We start from the raw sequence: 27991 nt of genomic DNA, 5'->3' as shown, positions 1-27991 counted from the left end.
GAAGATATTAAACAGTACTGGGCCTAGGATGGAACCTTGTAGTACTCCTCTGCTTACTTCCCTCCACGTAGACATAGACCCATTGGCGGATACAGTTCTGGTGTCGTCTCAGGCATGAAAGCTGGCAGGGAGACTTTGGGCCAATCATTCTCAAACTATCTCACAGGGTAGTTGCGGGCAAAATAGGAGGTCGGAAGAGCAAAAGGCATGTTCACTGCCTTATTTATATATATAAAAATAAAGGTTGGATTAAAATAAATCTAATAAATTAGGAGGAAAAAACCCCCAATGTACGGCTAGCGAAACAGCTTACAAATCCTGATTTTCTGGTTTTGTACCCCTGCTCACAGAATGTCTTGAATGTTTCAGACCGATTGGATGGAAATAAAACATCCAAGCCTTCGCTTTAATTAGCTAAGCTTGGCAAGTGCCCAAGGAATTTATATTGTCTCCCTTGCTCTAATCTACCAACTGCCCTTCGATAGAAGGAAGTGGGGGGGAAAACCCTCACCTCCATCACTTCAATACTTTTATTTATATAATACATACATACACACACACACAAAAGTACTGTACACGCCCAACGTTTCCCTTCCCCCTCGCACTGTATATTTCCCCCTCCATATTTCTCTTAATACAGAAGCTCTCTGGACAACAGAGCCAGCCGCAGTCCTCCCCACCCACCCCAGTCCCTGCTTTCACACAGTCCCTGGCCCAGCCGTGTCCTGGAGCTCCCATCTTTAGCCACAGGAAGTTAACATGTCTGAGCTGTGGGGGTGTGGTCTCTGGCAGGAGCCCCGCCTCCTCCTTCACAACTCAGGTGCCCCTGGAGGTGCCTGGGATGGCAATCCAATGGTTGAGAAGGTAGAGGCAGATTTGGAGGAAATTTAACATTTCTTAGGCTCCACCCCCTACATAAAGTTGTCCAAAGATGCTGGTTGGCTTTCAATCCCAGCCATTGTCCTTAATCATGTGGTTCAGTTCAATTATGAATTTGCCCTCCTTGTATTTCTGGCTAGTCTCGAAGGCTTGTTCCTGTAGAAGAAGAAGAGAAAGAAGTGATAAGGGTGGGAGCCAACTATTAGGGAAGAGCCTTCTCTGTGGTGGCTCCGACCCTCTGGAACCAGCTCCCCCCCAGAGATCAGGATTGCCCCCACCCTCCTTGCCTTTCGTAAACTTCTTAAAACCCACCTCTGCCGTCAGGGAATTGAAACATCTCCCCCTTGCCCATGTAGTTTTTGTGTATGATTCGATTGTGTGTTGTTTTTTATATATTGGGGTTTCTTTTTTGGACTTTCTAATCTAAAACTGTAATCTAGATTTTTAAATATTAGATTTGTTACTATGTACTGTTCTTCACCATTGTTGTGAGCCGCCCCGAGTCTGCGGAGAGGGGCGGCATATAAATCCAATTAATCTAATCTAATTAGGGGTGCAATTGTTTTAGAGAGGGAGAGGAAGAGGAGGTCACAAAGCAGGAGACTCACATATTTCCATCCAAGGGTGGTCTTGCAGTTTTCACAGTATATATCAGCTACAGCATGCAGACCCGTCAGCAGCACCCGCTCCTCTGCTGGGCCACATCCAACATTCACTCTGTATGGAGCCAAAAGAAAACACAACATCGTCTTAATATAATAACAGAGTTGGAAGGGACCTTGGAGGTCTTTTAGTCCAACCACTTCAGACATGGTTATCCAACATCTTAAAAACTTCCGTTGGAGCATTCAAGTTGAGGCAAGTTGTTCCATTGATTAATTGTTCTAACTGTCAGGAAATTTCTCCTTAGTTCTAAGTTGCTTCTCTCCTTGTTCAGCCTCCACCCATTGCTTCTTGTTCTACCCTCAGGTGCTTTGGAGAATCGCTTCACTCCCTCTTCTTTGTGGCAACCCCTGAGATATTGGAAGACTGCTATCATGTCTCCCCTGGTCCTTCTTTTCATTGAACTAGCCATGCCCGGTTCCTGCAAATGTTCTTCGTATGTTTTAGCCCAGTGATGGCGAACCTATGACACGCGTGTCACCACTGACACGCCTAGCCATTTTTGGTGACACGCGGCCGCTGGAGAAACGGAGCTTTAGGGAGTGCAATTGCAACCGCAATTATTATTATTTTTCCTCTCCCCTTAATGAAGAGGCCGGACGATTTTCGCCCCGCCGATATTTGCGATGGCTGGGAGGGGCGAGAACACCGCCTCCCAGCTGATTGGCGTGGTGCCAAGCATCGAACGGTGGTTGGCTCGCAGGGGCCGCTGGGAGCGAGGGGAGGGGTTGCAGGCCTCCTCCCTTCCCCCTGCCCAGGAAAGAGTTGTAAGAAAGAAAGTTGTAAGAAAGCGCGCTGCTTTCTCGGAAAGCCAGCTTTCCTGGCCAGCACAGGGCTTTCCCGCCGCTCCCTCCCTCCGAAAACACAACGGAGGTCCACAGCGAAGCCGAGTGGAGCAACGGGAGGCTCAGGCTGGTGGCGGTAGACCTCCGGGTTTTTTTCGGCGGGGGGGGGGGCAGGAGGACCTTCCTGGCTTTCCGGGGCAGCTGGCTTGAGACTTGTGCCGGTCAGCAAAGCCAGCTGCACGCCGGAGATGTGGAGAGAAAGAAGGGAAAGAGAGGGAGGGAAAGAGTAAAGGACAGAAGGAGGGAGGGAAGGAAGGGAGAGAAAAGTGAATGAGAGGGAGAGAGAAAGGGAGGAAGAGAGGAAGGAAGGGAGACATAAATATAAAGAGGGAGAGAGGGGAATAGGGGAAGGAAGGAAAAGAGAAAAAAGTGGAAGGAAGAGAGAAGAAAGGAAGGGAGAGAGAGAGAGAAAGAGAGAGAGAAGATAGGAAGGAAGAGAGAGTGAGAGAGAGCAAGAAAGAAAGAAAGAGGGAAAGATTGAGAAAGGCAGCGTGTGTGTGCGTGCCGCTGATGGTCCGGGAGCTTAGCGTGTGCGTGGAGAGATGAAGAGAAAGAGGGAGAAACGCAGCGTGTGTGGGGTGTGTGCGCGCGTGTGTGTGTGCTGCCAGCGTGTGCGTGGAGAGATGAAGGAAAAGAGGCAGTGTGTGTGTGTGTGCTGCTGATGGTCCGGCAGCTGCAGCGTGTGGGGGGGGGGGCGCCAATGCTAAGGCAGTCCGTCCGTGGTGGGGCTGCAGGGCAGGCACAGCAGCCCAGGGAGAAAGAGGGAATTGAGATAAAGAGAGAGGGAGAGATGAAGGGAAAGAGGGAGAAAGGCAGGGAGAGAAAGATAGAAAGGAAGAGGGAGGGAGAGATAGAAAGGAAAGAGGGAAGGAGGAAAGGGAGGGAGAGATAGAAAAAAGGAGGGAGGGAGGAAAGGAGGGTGAGGGGTAGTAGGATAGGGAGAGGGAAAAGGAAGGGCTTGGAGAAAGGCAGGGTGAGAGAAAGATAGAAAGGAAAGAGGGAGGGAGGAAAGAGGGAGGGAGACAGACATAGAAAGGATAGAATTATAGATGCAAGAACTCGCTCATGTGTGATAGCGCACGCCCACACTTTATTTATTTATTTATTTATTTATTTATTTATACTTATATGCCGCCCAGTCCCAAAGGGATTGTCACTCAGACACTGTACTTTTCCGCCCACCCCGAAAAAAAATTAGAGGGAACACTGCCCTCGCCCCTCTGCTCCCTGCTCGCCTTCCAGAACGGTGTTACAGGAGACGGTGCTAAGGTAAACCCTTTCCGGGTTATTAATTTGTAATTTTAAAAAATCATGCCGGGCTCGCAAAAAAGAGAGTCTGAAAAAAAAACCTGCGTGGACGTCGCACCATTTGCTTCCTCCTTTGGCGGCTCATAACTAGATTTTTACAACCCCCCACCCCCCTTGATAAGCTTTTACTTGAATCTGAACAGTTTGGGGGTTCGCCAAAGAGAGAAAAGTGAACGAGAGGGAGAGAGAAAGGGACGAAGAGAGAAAAGTGAACGAGAGGGAGAGAGAAAGGGACGAAGAGAGGAAGGAAGGAAGAGATAAATATAAAGGGAGAGAGGGAGAAAGAGAGGGAGGGGAAGATGGGAAGGAAGGAAAAGAGAGAGAGAAAGAGAAAAAAGTGGAAGGAAGAGAAAAAAAGGAAGGGAGAGAGAGAAAGAGAAAAAAGTGGAAGGAAGAGAGAAGGAAAGAAAGGAAGGAAGGGAGAGAGAGAGAAAGAGTGTGAGAGAGAAGATAGGAAGAGAGAGGGAGAGAAATGATAGAATAAAGGGGAGAAAAAAAAGAGAAATGAGAAAATGATTGAGGCAGAGAATGACAGGAAAGAGAGAGAAAGATAATTATGCATATTTGTTATTTAAACTATAAATATCACAAAATTATGTTTTTTTCTCAAGGTGACACACCACCCGAGTTATGCTCAGTTTTTTGGCGAATTTTGACACACCAAGCTCAAAAGGTTGCCCATCACTGTTTTAGCCTCTAGTCCCCTGAACATCTTTGTCACTCTTCTCTGCACTTTTTCTACAGTCTCCAAATCTTTTTTTACATCATGGCAACCAAAACTGAGTGCCGTATTCCAAGTGTGGCCTTACCAAGGCATTATAATGTGTTATGAACATTTCACGTGATCCTGATTCTATGCCTCTGTTAATGCAGCCCAGAACTACGGTATGTTGGCTTTTTTGGCAGCCACTGCACACTGCTGGCCCATATTTAAATGATTGTCCACTAGACTCCGAGATCCTTCTCAAAGTTACTACTGTTCAGCAAGGTACCACATATACTGTACCTGTGCATTTTGTTTTTCTTGCCTAAATGTAGAACTTTTTTTTCCACCGCTAAATTTCATTTTGTTAGATAGCGCCCAATGTTCAAGTCTGTCAAGATCCTTCTGTATCTTGAGCCTACCTTCTGGAGAGTTGGCTCTTCCTGCCAGCTTAGTGTCACCTGCAAATTTGATGAGGTCCCCACCTATCCCCTCGTCCAAGTCATCTTAGTTCTAACAGGGCCCATCTGTCCCATTCTGTTTTCCTAGTATGAGTTCTACTTTGCCTTGAAATCACTGATGAAGGAAATCAGTAAAGTGATGAAATTAAATCCATGGAATTGTCCTTAGGAGCTTGACCCATTGCTGACAGAACAATGGCTCTATTCCCTTTGGTGGGTGCTTGACAAAACCCAGGGTTAGTTTGTGGGGAAAGGTGGGATGTTAGGTTAGATTGAAAACACACCAGGATAAGAACAAGCCTAAAACTTTCTCACAAACTGGATATGAAGATGGAGATTATTCCAAGATTTGGACTGTGTCCAGCTTCAGAGTCACTCAGTAGCTTCAGAAGCACAACTCCCAATGAGGGAGGTCAGCCCACAACCCCCTTGTGGAAAGGAGGGCTAGTGTTTCTCTGTTTTGCGGTCTACCAAGGTGTTTTGAAATACAGTGCCACAGAGATAGGCTGGAGCTGGGGAGGAAAGATACCAAAAATAGTTTCTAACCTTATGGTGAAAAGTCAATTGTGCAATGCAAAGTCACAAACAAGGGTCTGCCTATTAGAAGAGGGGCTGGTTAACCTCCAGGCTGTGGCTCTGCTATCAAAACAGAAATAAAACTTACAAATACCCAGTTGTTCCTGCAAGCCGCCCCGAGTCTGCGGAGAGGGGCGGCATACAAATCTATCTAAATAAATAAATAAATAAATAAATAAATAAATAAATAAATAAATAAATAAATAAACTCAGTTGCAGAATTCGCTCATTCCAATGCAATCAATGGGAAATAACCTTCTTAAATGTGGTGTGCATTTCCATTTGGAGTGAAGTACCAATGAATACTAGCACTGAAGTATTTTAAGTTTGATTTGAAGGCCTCCTATGTCTTTGAACTTTTATTTAAATACCCCACATTCCTGCTGGGTTGACTGTTTTTGGAAAAGGGGAGATTAGCCTATTAGGTTACTTTTTTACTGAAACCTACTCCCACCTTCTCTCATTCTACTATCTTAATAGCTTAATTGCTTCTGTTTTCCTCTGTTTCTTCAGCTAAGAGCCAATAAAAATGAAATATTGTCTCTTCTGCTGATCCCTTAAGCTACAGAGGCCCATCAAGATCCAGAAGATCTTCAGGGTGTGATCTTTTCTTTCATTTAGCTGGCTGGGTTTTTCTCCAGAGAGGATTATTTGGTTGAATGAAATCTCTATGCGGATACAAGTACTGCCTAAATACTACCTCTTTATTATGGTCACAGACCAATAAATAAGTATTGTAACAATAATAACAGGGAAAAAAATACTGTAAAAGACACAGAATAATATATTGCAATTGGTAGCAGATTAACAGTAGGCAGCTAAAGTTTGCCTAATTTTACACACAATTTGTATGTACATTTGTATGTACAATTTTACATAGAATTTGGCCACGTTCAGAGAAACTACTTCATACTGATCTAATAACAGGAGTTGCACATTAAAAAGATCAGTATTTCTCCGATACTTTATCGCCTAGGGCAGGGGTGAAATCCTGCAGGTTCTGGCAGGTTCTAGAGAACAGGTAGTGGAAATTTTGTGTAGTTCAAAGAACCGGCAAATACTATCTCTGGTTGGTCCCAGGAAACAGAAGACTGACGGCAGAAAAAGACCTCATGGTCCATCTAGTCTGCCCTTATACTATTTCCATCTAGTCTGCCCTTATACTATTTCCTGTGTTTTATCTTAGGATGGATATATGTTTATCCCAGGCATGTTTAAATTCAGTTACTGTGGATTTACCAGCCACGTCTGCTGGAAGTTTGTTCCAAGGATCTACTACTCTTTCAGTGAAATAATATTTCCTCACGTTGCTTTTGATCTTTCCCCCAACTACCTTCAGATTGTGTCCCCTTGTTCTTGTGTTCACTTTCCTATTAAAAACACTTCCCTCCTGAACCTTATTTAACCCTTTAACATATTTAAATGTTTCGATCATGTCCCCCCTTTTCCTTCTGTCCTCCAGACTATACAGATTGAGATCATTAAGTCTTTCCTGATACGTTTTATGCTTAAGCCCTTCCACCATTCTTGTAGCCCTTCTTTGGAGTGGGGAGTGAATGGAGATTTTCTCCTGCCACGCCCACCAAGCCACACAACACCTACCAAGCCACGCCTACAGAACTGGTAGCAAAAAAAATGGATTTCACCACTGGGCTAAGGTGTTAAATTGAGCCATTAGGAAACAGCAAAACCAGCTGCTCTTCTGATGGTAAACTAAAACTCCCAACTCATCTGTCCTGGCCTCGGAAGACACCACTGAAGATTGGGCCCCCCCTGGGCTGCGCCCTACTACCTGGGCGTGGCCTATTTGGAATTGGGACATGTGAGTGGCTGGCCGAGTGTGTATGCGCAGCTCAACTTTCATAAGTGGTGTGCCATTTGCCACTTGTGTAAAGGCTGCATGCACACATCTGCCCAGCCCGCCACTCATGTGGCCCAGTTCCCTTCTTTCCCTCCAGGTGGGCGCTCAAGCCACAAAGGTTGGGACTGCCAACTTAACATAGCTAAAGGTCAGATAAGAAACACTCCCCCCCCCTCCAAAAAAAAAAAGTGGGTGGAAATGTCCTTGTCCTATGGAGCGAATATTGTCTATCGCCACTGCTGACTGTCGCCACCGTTCGGCAGCCACAGGTGGCAGCGATGACCCTCACTATCTGGAACAGCTGATTGGCGGTATTCCTGGATGCTGATATAACATGATCCAAGGGGGGAGGGGTGGCAATAGCAGAGGAATGCTAGCAAAACTCCAGGGGTGGCACAGCAGGTAGAGTGCTGTACTGCAGTCCACTGAAGCTGACTGTAGATCTGAAGGTCAGCGGTTCAAATCTCAACACCGGCTCAAGGTTGACTCAGCCTTCCATCCTTCCGAGGTGGGTAAAATGACCCGGATTGTGGGGGCAATATGCTGGCTCTGTTAAAAAGTGCTATTGCTAACATGTTGTAAGCCGCCCTGAGTCTAAGGAGAAGGACGGCGTAAAAATTGAATAAATAAATAAATAAATTCCCCAGCAGAAGTAGCAGACACAGAGGCAGCAGTCTGCAGAGAGGGGTGGCATACAAATCTAATAATAAATAATAATAATTAAAACAGCACCGTTTCTGATTGGCCAGTCCACTAATGGGTGGGGCTACAGGAGGCCGGATTCCAACTGTCACTCAACTGACTAGTGGTGGGTGGTGCAATGGAGTCCTGATGAGCCATGTGCTGGGGCTGGGAGGCAGAGGCAGATTTCATTTTATTTTTCCCCTACTCAAAAGCTGGGTGGGTCTTATGGCCCAAAGTATCTTATAGTGCAAAAAGAAAAAAATAAATTACAGCACTTTTTTCCCTTCCGAAATATGCTCCTCTTTTGTAATACTCACACAGAGTTGAAGAGATAGGCCCGTCCTTGGCTTCCTTGAAAAGACTGTTAACAAAAAAAGATAACGGGGCATAGGTCAAAACCAAATTGCGTTTTTCCTGCCCCTATTAAACAAATGCCTCCAAACAACCTTGAATTCTTCCCACAGTTATTCCGCCTTCCTTGCCACTCTGTCTCCCTGGTTGCTCCCCACTCCAACCTTGGGAACCGAAAATCTCAGGAGAAGCCTTCACCCTGGTTCTAGACCAGCTATTTATCTTCCCCTCCAGCCTGATGGCGAGCAGCCAGAGGCTCTCTTCCCCATTTCCTTGTTTATTCTCTTAAAGTTTGCTTTCAAACCCATGAAACTGAATTTAATGATTAATCAGCGGCAGCCGAGACCTGTTGCCCTTGTCAGTTCTTGAGAACTAGGCTGGAGGTGGCAAACAAGTCTGGGTAGGCGTCTGTGAAAGAACTCGTTGCCCTCTATAAGCCATGTACCCCATGCCCACTCCACTGCACTTCTCATCTCTTTCCTTCTTCTAGTCCCAAATAATGTCCCACCTTTTACTGCTCAGAAATTCTGCAGCATCAGTAAGGTGGCTCTGGGAAGCCACGAGACGTTGCAGTTGGCTGCCTGTTTTTAACTGGGCTATTCCCAAAGGAGGAGCTTCCAGATTTAAATCGTGGTTTGATTAGGAAGTGATGATGTCTCCAATAAACCATGCCGGCCAGAGTTTAGCTTGCTTAATCTATATTAATCTATAATCCGCTCTGTGTTTAACTTACAACATTAGTATTTCTACGCTATGGGTAAAAACATTTTTAAGAGATTCTTTCACCCTGACCCTGAAATGATTCACAGGGCCATCTTTGTCTCACAGCCACAATAGGGACTAGTGAATTATTGTAGCCATTAAGCGAAGCTGGCTCCCCCACTTTCCTTGCTTGCCAGAAGTCAGCAGGGAAGGCTGCGGACGATGGTCACATGGCCTTGGACGCTGTAACCATCGTAAATATGGTGCTGGTTGCCGCGCACTCAAATTTTGATCAGGTGACCATGGGAATGCTGCATAGTCACGTGATCAACCTGGTGGTTATAACCACAAGGTTCAGTTGTAAACCCTTTTTGTCACTGCTGTTATAACTTCAAATGGCTACTAAAATGAATACAGTGTTCCCTCGATTTTTGCGGGTTCGAACTTCGCGAATAGCCTATACCACGGTTTTTCAAAAAAATATTAATTAAAAAATACTTCGCAGTTTTTTTCCTGTACCACGGCTTTTCCCACCCGATGACATCATATGTCATCGCCAAACTAATAGTTTTTGCAAATAAATAAATAAAAATAATAATTGTTAATAAATAATTATGTTTATAAATATCAGGATCACTAAGTGTCTTATTCAATGGTGAGTACCAGTAATAATGGTGAGTAAATGGTTGTTAAGGGAATGGGAAATGGTAATTTAGGGGTTTAAAGTGTTAAGAGATGTCTGGTGATATTGTCCATAGCCAAAAATGGTGTATTTACTTCCGCATCTCTACTTCGCGGAAATTCGACTTTCGCGTGCGGTCTCGGAACGCATCCCCCGCGGAAATCGAGGGAACACTGTAGTTATTAAGTTAAGGACTACCTGTACTTAGTTGTAGCAGGACTGAGAAATTTTAAAGGAACACAGAAAATTCACAGTAGCAATCTTACCATAAGACATAAGAAACTATGGCGGTCCTTTCTTAATTGCCTTTCTGAATTTACATTCTCCTTCGGTAATAAAACGCTGTATATTTTTCTTTCTTTCTTTCTTTCTTTAAAGAGCTAACAAAGGCAGAACAGTGATTTTCCCCTAGAGGGTTCTAGCAGGCCTACCTTCCCATTCCTCCCTTCTTTGTACCTTGGAAATGAGGTCGTCGTGATTAGCCAGGTGGGCCCGGCAATGCACGCAACTGTAGCGGCGGTGACAGTTGTCCAGATAGGCCTGAAACGTTTTGGGCTTGGACAGCCTCACCATTGTGGTGGGAGTCGCACTTGGAGAAACGCTGCAGGAGAGTTGTGGAGAACCAAACGGCTCCCGGAGGAGGCAGTGGAGTGGGGCAGATGAAAGGCCTAAAAAAAGAGGAAGAGGCGGATCACCAATCTACAGAGAACCTGCCAGAAGCGATAGTTTACAGACCTCCAGTCCGAATGCCAAGATTTTGTTTCTTAACTCTGGAAACTGGCCAGGTTCTGTGTAACCAGTCTGGTATCTAAACAAAAACAATACCACGTGCTTCCCCTCCTTCCCTCCCTCCGCAGCTTCTTGGAGACTCAGCCTGTAATTAACCCAAGGATGTAGGTCACAGCTGATCATCCTGTGCGGAAAGAAAACTACCATAGAATAAAGCTCAAGCGCCTTAGCTTGCCCAGCCTCCCTCCCAATTAATTCAGGTTAGGTTTTTCCTAGCACCTCTTCAACCCTGAATACACCTCACTGTAAACCCTAGGCTTTTGTTAACCAGACATTTAGTTCCACCATCACCCCTTTATTCTACCAGACTGTGGACATAACTTTTGAGTATTATAACCACCCACATATCCCAAACCCAAGACCAGCTTTCACTTTTGCAGCATGGGCCTTTACTCATACATATACATACATACATACATACATACATACATACATACATACATACATACATACACACACACACACACACACACATATATATATATACATATATTATATATGTAATATATAATTATATATTATAATATATATTATAATATATATATTATATTAAATTATATTAAATTATATTAAATTATATTAAATTATATTATATCATATCATATTATATTATTTATTTATTGGATTTGTATGCCGCCCCTCTCTGGAGACTCGAGCGGCTAACAGCAACAATAAAACAGTGTACAATAGTAATCTAATACTAAAAACGATTAAAAACCCATTAATATAAAAACCAAACATACATACATACATACCATGCATAGAATTGTAAAGGCCTAGGAGGAAAGAGGATCTCAATAATATAATATAATATAATATTTTATTATTATATTATATTATATTATATTATTATATTATATTATTATATATAATGCCAACTTTATTATTTTTATAAATAGCTCGAGACCTCCAGGTATAGCTGGACTCAGATCATTCTTGTCTATCTGCATCCCACCTTTATTACTTTATTACTATTACAAACAACTCAAGGCAGCAAACATACCCAACCTTCCCCCTTCCTATTCCTCCAGCAATAACCCCGCCAGGTGAATTGGGCTATGAAACAGGGATGGGCCCAGAGTCACCCAGCTGGTTTTCATGCCTAAGGTGGGACTAGAACTCCCTGTCTCCTGGTTTTTTAGCCCAGTTCTTTTACCAGTAGACCAAGCTGGCAATTACCCCCTGAGATGGAAGATCATGACAGAGAGCAGCAAAGTCTAGAAAGCATACTTGGTGGTGACAGACATCAACAGCTTGTCACTGAACAGCAGGCAGTACTTAAGAGTTGTGAAATGATGAAGGGATCTTCACTAAGTCAGGAAGAGGGCAGGAGGAATCTAGAGGAATTATGTTACAGGATGCCCAGAGATGGGGGAGGAAAGGAAGGGCTTCAGAGAAACGCAACAAAGAGCTTTTAAGAATTGTGTGGCACTAATGGAGACCACTTAAGTGAAGCCAGACCAGAGGAAGTAGAGACATACCTGCAGTTCAAAGCACAACTGGAGAGGGACAGCTGGCTGCAGAAGAATGGGGTAGACACAAAGCAGCCCTGAAGGATGAGAGAAGAGGGGGAGGAGCAGAGCGCAGGGATTTTCTAGAAAATACAGTGGGATAAACCAATCAGCTGGAGAGGTATTTAACGGGAGGCGGGCAAGAGGAGAATCTGTGCAAGGAAGGATGGAGGCTTGGTTTTCAAAGGGGGTGGGTGGAGTGGTTGCTTGGAACCTCACAGTGGAGGAGGAGAAGGAGGAGGAGGAGAAAGGAAGCAAACCAGCCAGTTGGGCAAGCAGGGAAATGCAGATCCAGAGAAAAACGTTGGCTGAGACTCCATAGGTTTACCTTGAAACTGGATTTGTGTTTTGGCTTTTTTTGGAGGGGGAGGGGGGGAGAAGGTCTTAGCATTTAGGAGAACTTAAGAGGTTTCTCCCCTTTTTCTTTTTTCCTCTTAAGGCAAAATTTAAAGCAAGCGATGTCACCTTGGCATAGGGAGGGTTCTTCCCCACATTTTTTTAAAATTTCTCCCTAATTTATCTAAGGAACTACAGTATAGGGAACACAGAAGTTATTGGTAGGATAATGACAAGAGAGGAATATAATAAGGAATGAACATGAACACGGAGAGTAGCTAGACATGAGAAATAAAGGGAAAAGTGAAAGGAAGGACATAAAGATGAAAGTTTTTTTAAAAAAATATAGTTCCTTTTTTTAAAAAAAATGTTTACACTTTTGAAAAGTGTTTTTTTTTTAATAAAAAATATAACATTGCATTATTCACTTTCAACCTATGTTCCTTATAAAAATGCAAACAAGGAACTGTAACAAAAATATTGTTCTTAATAAATGGTATAATATTTATTGGTAGGATAATGACAGAGAAAAATATAACAAGGGGTGAACATTGGAAATAGCTAGTCTAGAGAAATAAAGGAAGTAGTAAAAGGAAGTAAAGTTTGTTTTTTTAAATGCACTTCCTTTTTTTAAAAAAAATATTTATAATCTTGAAAAATGTTTTTTAAATGCCATTGCATTAATCACTCTCAGCCCATATACCTTATACAAATGTCATCAAAGTTCCCAAGAACTGTAACAAAATTAATGATTTAAAAAAAAAATAAATGGTACAAGATTTGCCAATAACAGTTGCAACTGAGATTTTGATAATGGAAAAGATGACTATTGCCATGTTATATGATGCACTAAGAACAATATACTTACCGTATTTGTTTATATACAGCAACTTGACTCTGGTATAGCAAGTAGGAAGTAAACATGGGCGTGCTATGATATTGAAATGATATGAACCTCAGAGAAATGGAGTGGATCTGATATATCAAATATATAGAAACCAGAGATGGGTTCCTCCCAGTTTGGACTGGTTCTATGCAACCGGTAGTACAGTAGTCCCTCACCTATCGCTGGTGTTACGTTCCAGACCTGGCCGCGATAGGTGAAATCCGCGATGGGGAATTTATTGACTGATAGTACTTATTTAAGTATTTATATTGTAATTGTTTGGTAAGTTTTCATTGTTTTAAGTGTTTATAAACCCTTCCCACACAGTATTTATTTTACATACAGTATTTAAATACAGTATTTACAACTTTAGATATTTTTTTTTTAAAAAAAACCTGCCGCTTGAGTTCGGCAGGCTGTTTAAATCTGCCGATCGGCTTCCTCAGAAACCCGCAATGAAGTGAAGCCGCAGTAGGTGAAGCGCGGTATAGCGAGGGACTACTGTAACTTGGCAGCCTGGGTTGCTAGAACTGGTAGCGAACCAGGCCTGCCATACCCCTGAACTGACTCGCGTTTTTAGCGTTTTTAGCATTGCGCCTGGTGCATCAGAAAGCAAACCAGCAGCAAGAAAAATCAGAACCCACCCTGATAGTAACACAGATAACTACAGTCAAAAATAAGACTACAGTATTGGGGATCCTTTACTAAGAGAGAAATAGGAACAGAGAAAAAGATGAGACAAGCTGAAGTATCTTGGATTCTTTTTATTATAACAATCATGTGCTTATTTTTATACTTACTTATTTTTATAACCATTGAACAGGAAGCTTGAAATATACATGTAGAAGAACAAGAGGTGGATGTAGAGGGCAGGACAGTTGATGATAGGCCTGGTGAGGTGTTAGTCATAAACTGAAAATTTGTGTTTGTGTTCTGCGTTCAGAGGTAAATGGCAAGATTTTTGACTTCAGCTGTTGAATAATAGGCCAAATTTTATATTTCCATATAAATTGTGGGATTACTCATCTAAACATTGTCCTGTTTTTTAAAAAAAACATTTCTAAAATATGAACTTTAGAATAAGAATAAGGAATATGGAAAGAAAAGTTGGAGGTGCAAATCACTGCCCCTAACTCCTTCTATTAAAACTTTTGAAATAGCAGTACTGGAAGATGGGGGGAATACATTTTCTTGACTGATGGACAGAGAAAAAAGAGAAATCTATTTGCTCAGGGAGACCAAGGAAGGGTTAAAATCAGCTTTGATAAACAGTGGCATGGATATGACTAGTTTGGCTACCAATCCATATTGTGTTGGAAACTATCCCTTCAGGGACAAAACGCAACCCTGGCTGCTCAATATATAAAGGATGCCACCTGATCCCGAATTAGTGACTCTTGAAAACGGATCCCTCTCTACAGCATTTCCTGTGGGATTAGAGGAGATACGGGCCATCGCGAAGGGAGGAGATAAATCCCCTGCTGAAATAACAAAAGGAACAAGAGGGTTATCCTAGAAAATGCCCACTTCGCGTGGCTAGGAGGAGTTTAGAATACTTGGAATCCTCTGAAAGGGATCCACCGGAATCCTTTTCATCCCTCTCCGGCTATTCAGATCCGCTCGCCTTTTCGAGGGGGTCAGTGGGTCACTCGCTGGAAATCCGCGCCCGCAAGCACCCACCGAACGCCTCCCGTCCCTCCAATTCTTGCAGGAGGATCCATCCACACAACACCTGCGTGTTTTCTGCACCCAGGGAGAGACGGGCCGACACGCACCGTGGGAAAGAGGCGCCCTCGGACGCGGACGCCCCCCCTGAAAGCCCTTCCCGCTGCCACACCACCCCCGACCTCACCTGTCCGAAGGGCAACGGCTGAAGCGGCCCCCACGTCGGATTGTACCTCGGTGCGCCTTTTCGGGAGGGGAGTCGCAGCCCCCCGCGAAGAGCCCCAGCTGCGAGTCTAGACTTCCTCTTGTTTACAAACCCAGGCTGTGAAACAAAGGTGTCTCCACCCCCTTTTTTTTCCTCTTTTTTCTCTCTCTTTTTCTCGTCTCTCCCTCCCTCCCCTCCCTTCTCTCTGCGGGCTTCCCCCTCCGCGCGCCTTCCTCTTTCCGCCTAGCCAATCGGGGACGGATATGCAAATAAACTGCAGAACTGATCAAAGGGGAGGAGGGGAGAGAGAGACATGCACCCGCGCACGCGCGGGGGGGGTAGGGTGGAGGGAGAGGACGCGCTTGGTTCGGCACGACGTCGGGTGGGGGGGGGGTTGAGGGGGCGGGAGGCGGTCTGGAGAGATGGCGTGGCTGGGCGGCGCCAGCCTTGAAACCGACGGGCCTCTAGGCCTATGCAGAGCGCCTTTGGCTCGGTTGTTGCGCGCGGAGGAGCACCCCACCGCTTCGTAAAAGCGGTTTAGGGAGGGATGGTTGAGGAGGTTAGTCTTTTGAACGCGAAAGAGTAGCTTTGTAGATCAGTGTTTCCCAACCTTGGCAACCTGAAGATATTTGGACTTCAACTCCTGGGGAATTCTGGGAATTGAAGTCCAGATATCTTCAAGTTGCCAAGGTTGGGAAACACTGTTGTAGATAGGTGGCACTAATAAGCTTTGATCGAAGTAGCCTGGATTAAAAAGTTTTGTGGTCGAGCCAGGATCTGGACCTGCCTGTAATGTTTTCTGTCCCGCAAGCTGGCTAATGCCAGAAAAATAAACCATATTGCAGTGAACCGAGTGCAACGTTGCTGATTCGATAAATAATATATGCATTTAATATGAGAGCATTCCTGTTTGAACTGGTGAAATCGAGGATCCTGCAAACAAGACGGCTGAAATTGACTTTGGGGCTGATAAATAACGCTTTTTAAAATTCTAGATATTAAAATGGAAATAATGCAAACATCGTCATTGCTTATAGTAGAAGTTCCTTCCCCGAAGACATGGTTATTGTATGGTGGGGGAAGGCTGTTTTATTGAATTCTGGAGTTGCAAACACTGCCTTCCAGTAAAAAGGGGGTGGAGCATACCTTGGGATCTGAACAATTATTCTGTGCTTGGCTATTTTGGAAAGTAATTGCAAGCCAAAGGAGACTATTGGCCTGGGAAGGGAAGGCAATCCTTGTTCACTTCCTCATTGTGAGTCAGGGTTAGATGGGGGAAGGAAATTGTCTGGGGTACTGCAACAAAGTAGCCCAGGTTTAAAGTGTTATGGTTGAGCAGGATCTCCATCTGCACACAATAAGTTCAGTTCCACAAGTTGGCTGATGCCAGAAAAATAACCCTGCTGCAGTGAAACCAACCCCAACCTTGTTCATTAGATCAGTGTTTTTCAACCAGTGTGCCGCAGCACACTAGTGTGCCGCGAGACATGGTCAGATGTGCCACGAAGCTCAGAAAGAAAGAAAGAGAAAGAGAGAAAGAAAGCAAGAGAGAGAGAAAGAAAGAGAAAGAAAGCAAGAGAGAGAAAGAAAGGGATGGAAGGGGAGAGAGAAAGACAGAGGGAGGAAGGGAGGGAGAGAGAAAGAGAGCAAAAAAGAGGAAGGAAGGAAGAAAAAGAAAGAGGGATGGAGAGAGAGAGAAAGAAAGAGGAAGGAAGGGAGAGAAAGAGGGAGGGAGAGAGAAATAGAAAGGGAGGAAGAGAGAGAGAGAGAGAATTTTTTTGTCCAAACTTTTTTTAGCCGCCCCCCCTCATGTGCCCCAGGGTTTTGTAAATGTAAAAAATGTGCCGCGGCTCAAAAAAGGTTGAAAATCACTGCATTAGATTAATATATGCATTTGGGCATCAGTTTTGTGATGGTCACAAACTCTTTTATCAGCTGCATAAAGTGACTTTTTAAAAAATGGATAGATAGGCAGTTTATGACCAGAGCCAGTTTGGGCTAGTGTAGGGATGTCCCAACTTTGGCAACTTTTAAGACTTGTGGACTTCAAAGCCCAGAATTCCTCAGCCAGCTTTGCAAAGTAGCCCAGATTAAAGTTTTATGGTTGATCAGGATCTCAGTCTTCAAAGCTGGCTGAGGGATTCTGGGAGTTGAATTCCACATGCCAAGGTTGGAGACCCCTGGCCTAGTGATTAAGATTCAAGGCTAGAAACCAGCAGATCCTCAGGTCTAGTTCCACCTTAGACATAAAAGCCAGTTGGGTGATCTTGGGCCAGTTGCTCTCTCTCAGCCCCACCTGTCCTGCAGGGTTGTTGTGGGAAAAATAGGAGGAGGAACATGTTTGCTGTCTTGAGTTATTTGTAAAAGTAATTAAAGGTGGGATGCAAATTACCAAAAATGAGCTGAGTCCAGACAGAAAAATGTGCATTTTACCTATGTCCAGCTTGTAAAAGGTAGAACACAGCACATAATAATGTGCAAAACATGAGTGAATGCCTGTTTATCAAGAGACAACATGACCCAGTCAATATGCCTGTAACCTTTTTCTAATCAGCAACTGCTGATTCTTGCACAGAAGAAGATAAATATTGTACATTTTCAGAAATTATCTTGTCCTTAGATTTGATAAGATCAACTTCAGTTAAGGAAATTCAATAGTTTCACGGCTACCTTGTTTCCTCGAAAATAAGACCTTGTCTTATATTTTTTGAAGCCTGAAATAAGTGCTTGGCCTTATTGCCATGCACTCAAAAGCCCAATTAGGCTTATTATGTGTGTGTGTGTGTGTGTGTGTGTTATTTTGGGGGAAACAGGGTAATTTAAAAAACTCTCAGCGTGGTTCATTTTTATTTGCTTCCACACAAACCTAAAATCCTGCAACGTTTTTGCTAGAGATTTTATATATGAGATCCCACTTTGTCAGCTGGATGCTATGGGCTGCGCTTGGAATAAAGTAGAATGGGAGACAGAGATGAATTTAACTTGCTAAGATAGCTGCAGAATGAAAATATGCAGCTTGTATGATTGTGGGTGGTTTCCAAGCTGTTTGCCTTTGCCTTTCTTTGTATTGTTTATTTAACTGCAGCCAGTTCTAGCAAATATTTATTTGAAAGGGAGTGTCCCCTAGCGGTTAGGAGTGGGAAGACCTGGGTACCAAGTCCCACTCAGCTATGCAGCTTCTTGAGAAATCTTTGCCAGACTTTTACTTCTCATTCTAAAACACACCCACACATGTGGGTTTGTACAGAAGAGACTGAAGAGACCCGACAGCCATCTGCCTGGAGTAATATAGTGTCTCCTGCTTAAGCAAGAAGTTAGACTAGAAGATGTCCAAAATTCCTTCCAACTTTGTTATTCTGTATTCTGGTTGTGAGAATATATGACAAAGTTAAGAGACCCAAGTCTTCAAAGTAAGTGGAAAGAGACTTGATAAATCTATTTAAGATTTCTTGAAACAAAACATCTGATTCTACTTATTGTCCAAATTATACAATATCTATTATTCATATTTATGTGATTTCTAAGAGTCAAATGCCAACTTGATAACACAAGATCAAACCTCTATGGAGATTCTCAATCATCCAGATCATGGTTGTCCCAAAGGTGCCTTTTCAAGAGGCAAAAGGGTATCTACGAGACCCCCTTCTGCCGCACGAATCCCAGCGACCTGTTAGGTCCCACAGAGTGGGCCTTCTCCAGGTCCCGTCAACAAAACAATGTCGTTTGGTGGGCCCCAGGGGAAGAGCCTTCTCTGTGGCGGCCCCGGCCCTCTGGAACCAACTCCCCCTGGAGATTAGAATTGCCCCCACCCTTCTCGCCTTTCGTAAACTCCTTAAAACCCACCTCTGCCATCAGGTATGGGGGAACTGAGATATTCTTTCCCCCTAGGCCTTTACAATTTATGCATGGTATGTTGTTTGTATGTATGTTTGGTTTTACAAATAAGGGTTTTTTAATTGTTTTAGTATTAGTTTTAGTATTGGATTTACATGATGTTTTGTACTATTGTTGTTAGCCACCCCGAGTCTACGGAGAGGGGCAGCATACAAATCCAATAAATAATAATAATAAAATAATAATAATAATTTTGTATTTCTCTTGAAAAAGCATTTTTGGGACATGATTAAATCAAATCAGTCAGATTGGAAGAGGGGATGTAGAGCAGAGGTTCCCAATCTTGGCAACTTTTAATCTTATGAACTTCAACTTCCAGAATTCCTCAGCCAGCCATGCTCCGCAAATCTTAAAGTTTCCAAAGTTGGATATCCCTGATGTACAAGTATCAACTAAATCAAGCTGGATCCCAGAATTTAAATGATATCCCCATGATTTTTCTCTAGGTCCATGAACCTCCCTTCCTTCTAATAGGCAGAAATTCTTGAGATAATTAATTTAATTGTGCTATCTTTCTGGCAGAATTATTTCTATGATTCCCTTCCGTTTTGAGTGGTGACTAATTTCCTACAATTTTGTACCCTCGCAGTACAAAATAGCTTCTTAGGACAAGCACTTTAAATGGTTATGGATTCAGCCTATTGCCACTTAAAGGATATGTTATATAGTGAATTGTTGATAATTATGGGGACCTTGACTTTTACAGTGCAATTAATTTGAACTCAGCTGGCAAAGCCTGTTTTTCAACGTTAGGGCTCAGCCAAGGATTATCTCAGCAAATAATATGGAGGAGGTCTCTGGCCAGGTGTGAACTCTATTACCATTAGTAATTGTAGCTCACCTCTTAAAACCTCAAATTGGGACACAAGAGTAATAGCACTGGTACTTTGAGTGTAAAAACTGTGCATGGAGGTTAATTTAGTGCCATCTAAACTAGGTGTAAAAAACTAGGTGTAAAGTAGGTGATAAATTGCAACTACAGCTGCCATTGCTTCTGGTTACTGGTCCTGCTGGCTTAGACTGGTGGGAATTGATGTCCAACAAATATCCAGAGTTTCATGGATTCCATACTTGTGCTCTAGAAAAATGGAAAGTACAGTATTTGACAATTTTTAAAAAATCACATCATGGTGCCACCTTAATATTTCTTTATAATTAATGCTTTTATACTGTTGCAAGCCTCCAAGATTCACTTAGGACAGTGAGATAGATGGCATACACTGGTAGTCCTTGACTTATAACCATTCTTTAAGTGACCATTCAAAGTTACTATGGCATTGAAAAAAGTGACTTATGACAGTTTCTATACTTATGACAGTTGCAGCATCCTATTTGTCAAGCAGCCAAATGTTGTTCCTGTGACCATGAATGCAAAATCCACTTAACAGCTGTCTTGCTTAGGAATGGAAATTCTGGACTCAGCTGAGAGCATAGGTCAAGGATTGAGTCAGTGGCCAAAATGTCTGAATTTTGATCATGCAACGGTTGTAAGCAGCGAAGGCCTGCCGTCTTTGGTGCCACCGGTGCAGCCTCCGTGCTCATTGGCGCATGATTTGGCTTCTGTGCATGTGCAGAAAGCAAAATCTCACGTGAAGACGCTCACACAAGCAAAATTTTGGCAATTTTCACCAATATTTTTGTTTTCACGCATGTGCAGAAGCAAAAAATCGGTGAAAACAATCAAAATCTCACTCATGCAAGTGTCTTCACGTGATATTTTGCTTTCTGCCCATGCACAGAAGCTAATTCTCACAAGGGGCATACATGCATGGATCAGGGGCATACAGCTGCGCAGGCATCCCTGGAATGGCTACTGAAATGTAGCACTTTAGTGTTCCAGTAGCAGGCTATCATTGGTTTGTAAGCAGCGGTGGGCTATGAGCTGGAACGCTAAATTATGCTCGCCACGGCGGCTTGTAGGTTCTTGCGGGATCAGTGCGATTTTGAAGCAAAATCGCACACATAGCCACAGGTAAAACCTCGATGAAACATGGGTGCACCACAGGTGTAGCAGCAAAATCACGCTGGTCCCACAAGAACTCACAATCTGCAGCGGCAAGCACAATTTAGCATTCCAGCTCGTAGCCCACCGCTGGTTGTAAGGGTGAAAAACTGCCATAAATCACTTTTTTTCACCACCATTATAACTTCAAATGGTCACTAATTTTATTAACTAACTAACTAATTAATTAATTAATTTTTTATTATGACTTCTAGGCTGCCCAATCCCAAAGGACCCAGAGCGACTTACAACAATAAAAAAAATTACAAATAACAGCAGCAATAAAAAGAAGTCAAGAAAAACTAATTTCTAAAATCCTGATTAAAACTAAAGACAACTCGGTAGCATACATACAAGTCATTCAAACCAAATGAACTGTTGTAAAGTAAGGACTAAGTGCAGCAGGAGCCAATGTCCATGAGCTCGGATGGTCCTAAATGTAGGCTTCCATTGGTCTTTCATTTCAGCATCATTCCTACACTTCACTGCAAGACGTGGCCTTAAGAAGAGGATTCAAAGAGGATAACCCAAACAGAAACCACATCAGGAATAGGCTTGAGTACCAGGAATGTGCCCAGGAAGGGTGAGGACTCAAGGCAAATTAATCATCTAGGAGAACTTGTTGCCTCTCCTCTTTTTTTTTTCTTTTTGGCATTCTCTGTTGATGTCAACAATCACAGAAGGAAAAGGAAAATGGACCTAAGAAAGGCCGCAGATCAAATTCCATCAAATATTTACTCCATAGAGCACATACCCCGCCTTGTACCATATAACCGTCAGTGTTCCAAATAAACCAAAGTCCAAGGCAGGTGGATTTCTCAAAGAACAATTTTATTCCGTGATATCGTATTGGAAACAGACTGGTGAAAACCAACTCTGAGAGTTCCCACAGTATTCACCTAATTCAAGGGTAGGCCAAGTTGGCTCTTCTATGACATGTGGACTTCAGCTCCGGGAATTCCAGAGCTAGCGTGATTGGCTCAGGAATTCTGGGAGTTGAAGTCCACAAGCCATACAAGAGCCAACTTTGCCTATCCCTGACCTAATTTAAAAAGTGAAAGTTTCCCTTTCCCCCCAAACAACAAGTTACACTGTCTAATCTGGGTGCTGGTCTATTTATTTATTTATTTATCTATCAGATTTGTATGCCGCCCCTCTCCGCAGACTCGGGGCGGCTCACAGCAGTAATAGTACAATGTAAACAAATCTAATATTTAAGTTTACGTTAATTTAAAACCCCAATTTAAAAATCAATCATACATACTAGCATACCATGCATAGAATGTATAAGCTTAGGGGGAGGGAAAGTATCAATTCCCCCATGCCTGACAACAGAGGTGGGTTTTAAGGAGCTTACAAAAGGCTAGGAGGGTGGGGGCAACTCTGATATCCGGGGGGAGTTGGTTCCAAAGAGTCGGGGCCGCCACAGAGAAGGCTCTTCCCCTGGGTCCCGCCAAACGGCATTGTTTAGTTGACGGGACCCGGAGAAGGCCAACTCTGTGGGACCTAACTGGTCGCTGGGATTCATGTGGCAGAAGGCGGTCCCGGAGATATCCTGGTCCGATGCCATGAAGGGCTTTATAGGTCATAACCAACACTTTGAATTGTGACCGGAAACTGATCGGCAACCAATGCAGACTGCGGAGTGTTGGTGTGACATGGGTGTATTTAGGAGCGCCCATGATAGCTCTCTCAGCTGCATTTTGCACGATCTGAAGTTTCCGAACACTTTTCAAAGGTAGCCCCATGTAGAGAGCATTACAGTAGTCGAGCCTCGAGGTGATGAGGGCATCTGTGACTGTGAGCAGTGACTCCCGGTCCAAATAGGGTCGCAACTGGTGCACCAGGTGAACCTGGGCAAATGCCCCCCTCGCCACAGCTGAAAGATGTTTCTCTAATGTGAGCTGTGGATCGAGGAGGACGCCCAAGTTGCGGACCCTCTCTGAGGGGGTTAGTGATTCCCCCCCCTAGGGTAATGGATGGACAGATGGAATTGTCCTTGGGAGGCAAAACCCACAGCCACTTCGTCTTATCACCGACTACGACCGACCGGAGAGGTAGGAGGAGAACCACTGAAGGACAGTGCCTCCCACTCCCAACCCCTCCAGCCGGCACAGAAGGATACCATGGTCGATGGTATCGAAAGCCGCTGAGAGGTCAAGAAGCACCAGGACAGAGGATAAACCCCTGTCTCGGGCCCGCCAGAGATCATCCATCAACGCGACCAAAGCAGTTTCCGTGCTGTAACCGGGCCTGAATCCTGACTGCTGAGGGCCTAGATAATCGGCTTCTTCCAAGGACCACTGAAGCTGGAGCGCCACCACCTTCTCAACAACCTTCCACATAAAGGGAAGGTTGGTGACTGGTCGATAGTTGTTGAGAATGGCTGGGTCCAGGGAAGGCTTCTTGAGGAGGGGGTGCACAAGTGCCTCCTTGTAGGGATCCGGAAAGGACCCCCTCCCCAAAGAAGCGTTGACAATATCCTGGACCCAGCTCTGTGTCACCTCCCTGCTGGCCGAAACCAGCCAGGAGGGACACGGATCCAGTAAACAGGTGGCGGAACTCACAGCTCCAGTGGCCTTGTCCACTTCATCAGATGTCACCAGATCAAACTCTTCCCAAACAGGTGGACAAGTACGTGCCCCAGTCACCTCGACTGACTCGTCGTCAGTCGACTCTGTATTCCAATTGGAGTCGAGGTCCGCTCGGATCCGAGCGATTTTATCAGCGAAAAACGTGTTAAAATCCTCGGCACTACTCTGCAAGGGCTCCCCAACTCCCCCCTGATTAAGAAGGGAGCGGGTCACCCTAAACAGAGCAACCGGGTGGGATTCCACTGATTCCAGTTTCCTGGTTACTTCTGTCCTCCTCTCTCCAGCCAGCTGTTGGAATGTCCTTAGTTCATGGGGGAAACTACTTTGTTTTGGTTTTGGTCTAGTCCCCACTGAGGGCAAAAAAATTGTCTTCATGGTTGACAATAGAATGGCAATTAGGCAATCTCTCACTTCCTTCTCTGGCCTTGATTAAAATATTTGGCTAGAACATAGAACAACCCCACATTGTGACAATGACTTGAAGTTGGCATTTCTTGGCAAACCCTTACAGCTGATCCTTCTTTTGTGAGACCTGTCAATTTGTTTGCATACCTGCTGTTGAAACAGGCGACACCCTGCAGGGAGAGGTACCTGGGAGAGTGTAAAAGGTTGCCTTAATAACTGTCGCATACCTGCAATAATTTTATGCTGAATTAAGTTGCTGTTCTCCCCTGACAACTAAAGCCTCTAGTACAGTACAGAGATAGGCAGCTTGTGATTTTACAACATGGTTTCCCAACCTTGGCAACTTTAAAATTGGTGGAATTATACAATTTGGGGGAGGGGCAATATAGCCTGCATGATAAATCATTGTATATATGAAATTATTTTGTTAATGGAAAAAAGCATGCACTAATTTATATACTCGAGACAAATTATAGCCTAGTGTATAATTAACATAATATAAATATAGTGACTTTAATGCTAATATAATACAGTGGTACCTCTACTTACGAACTTAATTTGTTCCGTGATCAGGTTCTTAAGTAGAAAGGTTTGTAAGTAGAAGAAATTTTCCCATAGGAATCAATGTAAAAGCAAATAATGTGTGCAAACCCATTAGGAAAGAAATAAAAGCTTGGAATTTGGGTGGGAGGATGAAGAGGAGGACAGTCGCTGCCAAAGGAAGAAATCCAAAAAATCCAAAACTTTAAGGTTTTTAAAAAAAGAGGGACTCTGAAGCGGCGAGGAGGAGCATGCGCCTCCCATACACATGGCGTGAGGCTGCCTCCCATACACTGTGCCAGAGAGAGAAACCCAGGCAGGCAAGAGGGGGGAACCTCCCGCTCCTTTGACCGAAAGGTGGTGGCTGTTGCTGCTGCTACCTGCTTCCTCTTCCTTCCCATGCTGAAGGGTTCCCCTCTCCTCTTACTTGCTCACTTTGTAGACAGCACCTTTCCTACACTCTGGTGACTCCTCGGTTTGGCTGAAGCTGAGTTGATTTGGCTGGGGCGAAGTGCCCCCTTTTGCTTTTCCATGCCCAGATGCTCCAGGAGGCAACCTCGTGCCGGGTGTGTGGGAGGCAACACGAGGGAGTCACCAGAGCGAAGTGGTTTATTCCCTCTTCAAGCACCCAGAGAAAGGAAAACGCTCTGTTCGCTCGGGGCTGCCCAGAGCGAAGGGAGTGTTTTTTTTCTCTGGGCACTGGCAGAGGTTTATTCCCTCTCCAAGCGCCCAGAGAAAGGACTGCCAACATCTCTGGACTGCCAAAGTCTCCTTAAGCGCCACTGAAAGGCTCCTCTGGCAGCTCAGAAAAGCCTGAGATGGCCAGGATTAAAGGGGGAATGGCAGGAAACTGACCTTTGTGCCGCTCTCAAATTTCCTGGGAAATTTTTCCAGGCTCGGGGCTTAAGTAAAAAATGGTTCTTAAGAAGAGGCAAAAAAAAACCTGGTTCTTATCTAGAAAAGTTCTTAAGTAGAGGCGTTCTTAGCTAGAGGTACCACTGTATCTGTATATACTATTATTAATTTAATTTTCTTTGATTTTCTTATGTACTTACTATTGTGTTTTCTTTTTACAATATTTTTAAAAAAAATTTTAAAAAATTGGTGGAATTCAGGTCCCAGAATTCCCCAGTCAGATTTTCAGCTGATTTCAAGAGACTTTCTCAAGCAAAGTCTAAGTTTCTTTTTTTTATAATAATTTTATTGAGTTTTTAAAAAATGTATGACAAACAAAAACAGACAATATATAACATATATAGGAGCTACATTTGCTCCTCTAATTATAGAAGTCTTAATACAGAAATAGAAAACTAATATCAATACAGAAAAGTAAAATTTATCAATGTAATATCTCCTTGTATGCATACTAATATAAAAATCAAAACTTTCAAATATTTTCTACTCATTATATAATTGTAGTTAATTGTAGTTAAGATAATTAAACTTAATTAATAAACGTAAACTTATTCATCAGATATCACTATATACTATATTTAACTATTCCATCTTATATTTTATAATCTTTAATAATCCTTTATGTTCCACCGTTTATAAACTTTTTCCCAAGTTTTATAGAATTCAGTTTCCACTTGGTTATTTAACCATCTCGTCATCATATCCAATTCAGCACATTCCATAATCTTCCTAAAAACCACTTCGTCTTTTGGAATTTCCTTTTCTTTCCATTTTTGTGCAAACGCTATTCTTGCTGCTACTAATATATGAATTATTAAATAATATATTTCCTTTTTATATCTAACGTCTGTAATACCTAATAAAAAGAATTCTGGGGTCTTCCTAATTTCCTTATTTGTAATTTCTTTCAACCATTTTTCTACCTTGTTCCAATAAATCTTAGATTTGGGGCATGTCCACCAAGCATGAAAATATGTGCCAATTTCTTTTTTACATTTCCAACACATGGGGGAGGCACCTGGAAATATCTTTGAAATCCTATTTGGTGGAAGATGTCATCTATAGAACATTTTGATTTGATTTTCTTTAAAAGAAATTGACTTGGTTATCTTCCAATTATGTATCCAAACCTTTTCCCATGTATCTAAATTTATTTCTTTTCCAAAAATTTTGCACCAGCTAATCATATTATCTTTCAATACCCAACCTATCGTCCTGTAATTTATTAAATATTTGTATAATTTCCCAATCAATTTTCCTTGGTTTTGAGTAAGTAATTTCCCAAGTATATTATTATCCTTCTTAAATATTTTAAGAAATATATTTTCATATCTTTTTGGTATCTAGAGTAAATCTAAACATATTGCCACCAGTCTGTCTCTACCCGACTCCTGTAATTCTTGCCTTGTTTTCAGTCTTAATTGATTATCATGTAAATCTCTATATTTCCATATTTTAGCATCTTTTAACAAATTAGGATGAGAGATTGCTTCTATCGGTGAGATCCATTCTGGCATTATTTAAAAATGATTTTTTTACATCTCTTTCCAAACATCCATTAATGCCTTTCTGATTATATTCCTATTGAAATTTGAATGTGTTTTGGACTTTTCATACCATACAAAGGCATGCCAGCCTAACATTAAGTTGTGGCCCTCTAAATTTAACAATCTTCTATTTTCCAAAATTAACCATTCTTTTATCCATGATAATGCCGCGGCTTGGTAATATAGCTTCCCATTTGGGAGGGCAAGTCTTCCTCTCTCTTTCCGATCTTCTAATGAGCTTTGTTTTATTCTTGGTTGTTTACCTTGCCATATAAATTTTTTAGTGATCTTAGTTCTTAAAAAAAAATTGCTCCTGGATTTATTGGGATTACCTGAAACAAAAATAAAACTTTAGGAAGAATGTTCATTTTAATTGTATAAATTCTTCCTACTAAAGATAGCTGTAAATTATTCCAAATTTCCAAATCTTTTTTCAATTGACCTAGGAGATTTGTATAGTTATCATCTTTTAAAGACATAACTTTAGCAGAAATCCAAATACCTAAATACTTTACTTTCTTTGCTATTTTCATATTTGTTAATTTTTCTAATCGTTTTTTCTGTGTATCCGTCATATTTTTTATAAACATTTGTGTCTTTTCCTTATTAATTTTCGGACCTGCTACTTTTCCATATTTTTCTATTAAGTCTATTAGTTTTAATATCGATGTCAGTGGGTCTTCTATTATGAAGACCAGGTTGTCAGCAAAAGCTTGAACTTTATACATTTCTTTTTTAATCTTCAGGCCTTTTATATCATTTTCTGTTCTTATTTTTATTAATAATGTTTCTAATGTTAAAATAAATAGTAATTAATTAATTAATCTATTTATTTTAACATTAGAAACATTATTAATAAAAAAAGAAAAGAAAAGTCTAAGTTTCTACTTGGGTCCTTCTGCAGGAGAGGATTTTAAAAGAAAAAAGTCAAGAAAACAACTGTGGCTGCATGATCAAACCCCACTGTTTTTTTAAAAATGTGTATTG

At 42.6% G+C, this 27991-nt stretch overlaps 1 protein-coding gene across 3 annotated transcripts; it reads right to left on the bottom strand.

The window, feature by feature from the left end:
- Positions 1 to 206: 206 nt before the first annotated feature.
- Positions 207 to 15274, bottom strand: YPEL3 (yippee like 3). 3 transcript variants are annotated; one of them, XM_070727583.1, is made up of 5 exons: positions 15090 to 15274; positions 10172 to 10383; positions 8298 to 8341; positions 1488 to 1596; positions 207 to 1035 (listed from the first exon to the last, which is right to left on the bottom strand). In XM_070727583.1, exons 2-5 carry the CDS (start codon positions 10286 to 10288, stop codon positions 946 to 948), a joined length of 360 nt encoding a protein of 119 aa, XP_070583684.1. In that variant the 5' UTR covers positions 10289 to 10383; positions 15090 to 15274; the 3' UTR covers positions 207 to 945. The 3 variants fall into 3 exon arrangements, with proteins under 3 accessions (XP_070583684.1, XP_070583683.1, XP_070583685.1); XM_070727582.1 differs by lacking the exon at positions 15090 to 15274 and adding an exon at positions 14038 to 14186; XM_070727584.1 differs by lacking the exon at positions 15090 to 15274 and adding an exon at positions 11986 to 12089.
- Positions 15275 to 27991: the final 12717 nt, after the last annotated feature.

The sequence above is a fragment of the Erythrolamprus reginae genome, chromosome Z (genome assembly GCF_031021105.1).
Source record: "Erythrolamprus reginae isolate rEryReg1 chromosome Z, rEryReg1.hap1, whole genome shotgun sequence".
Lineage (NCBI taxonomy): Eukaryota > Metazoa > Chordata > Lepidosauria > Squamata > Dipsadidae > Erythrolamprus > Erythrolamprus reginae.
The sequence above is the reverse complement of the archived record's forward strand: the minus strand, read 5'-3'. Positions and strand labels throughout refer to the sequence as shown.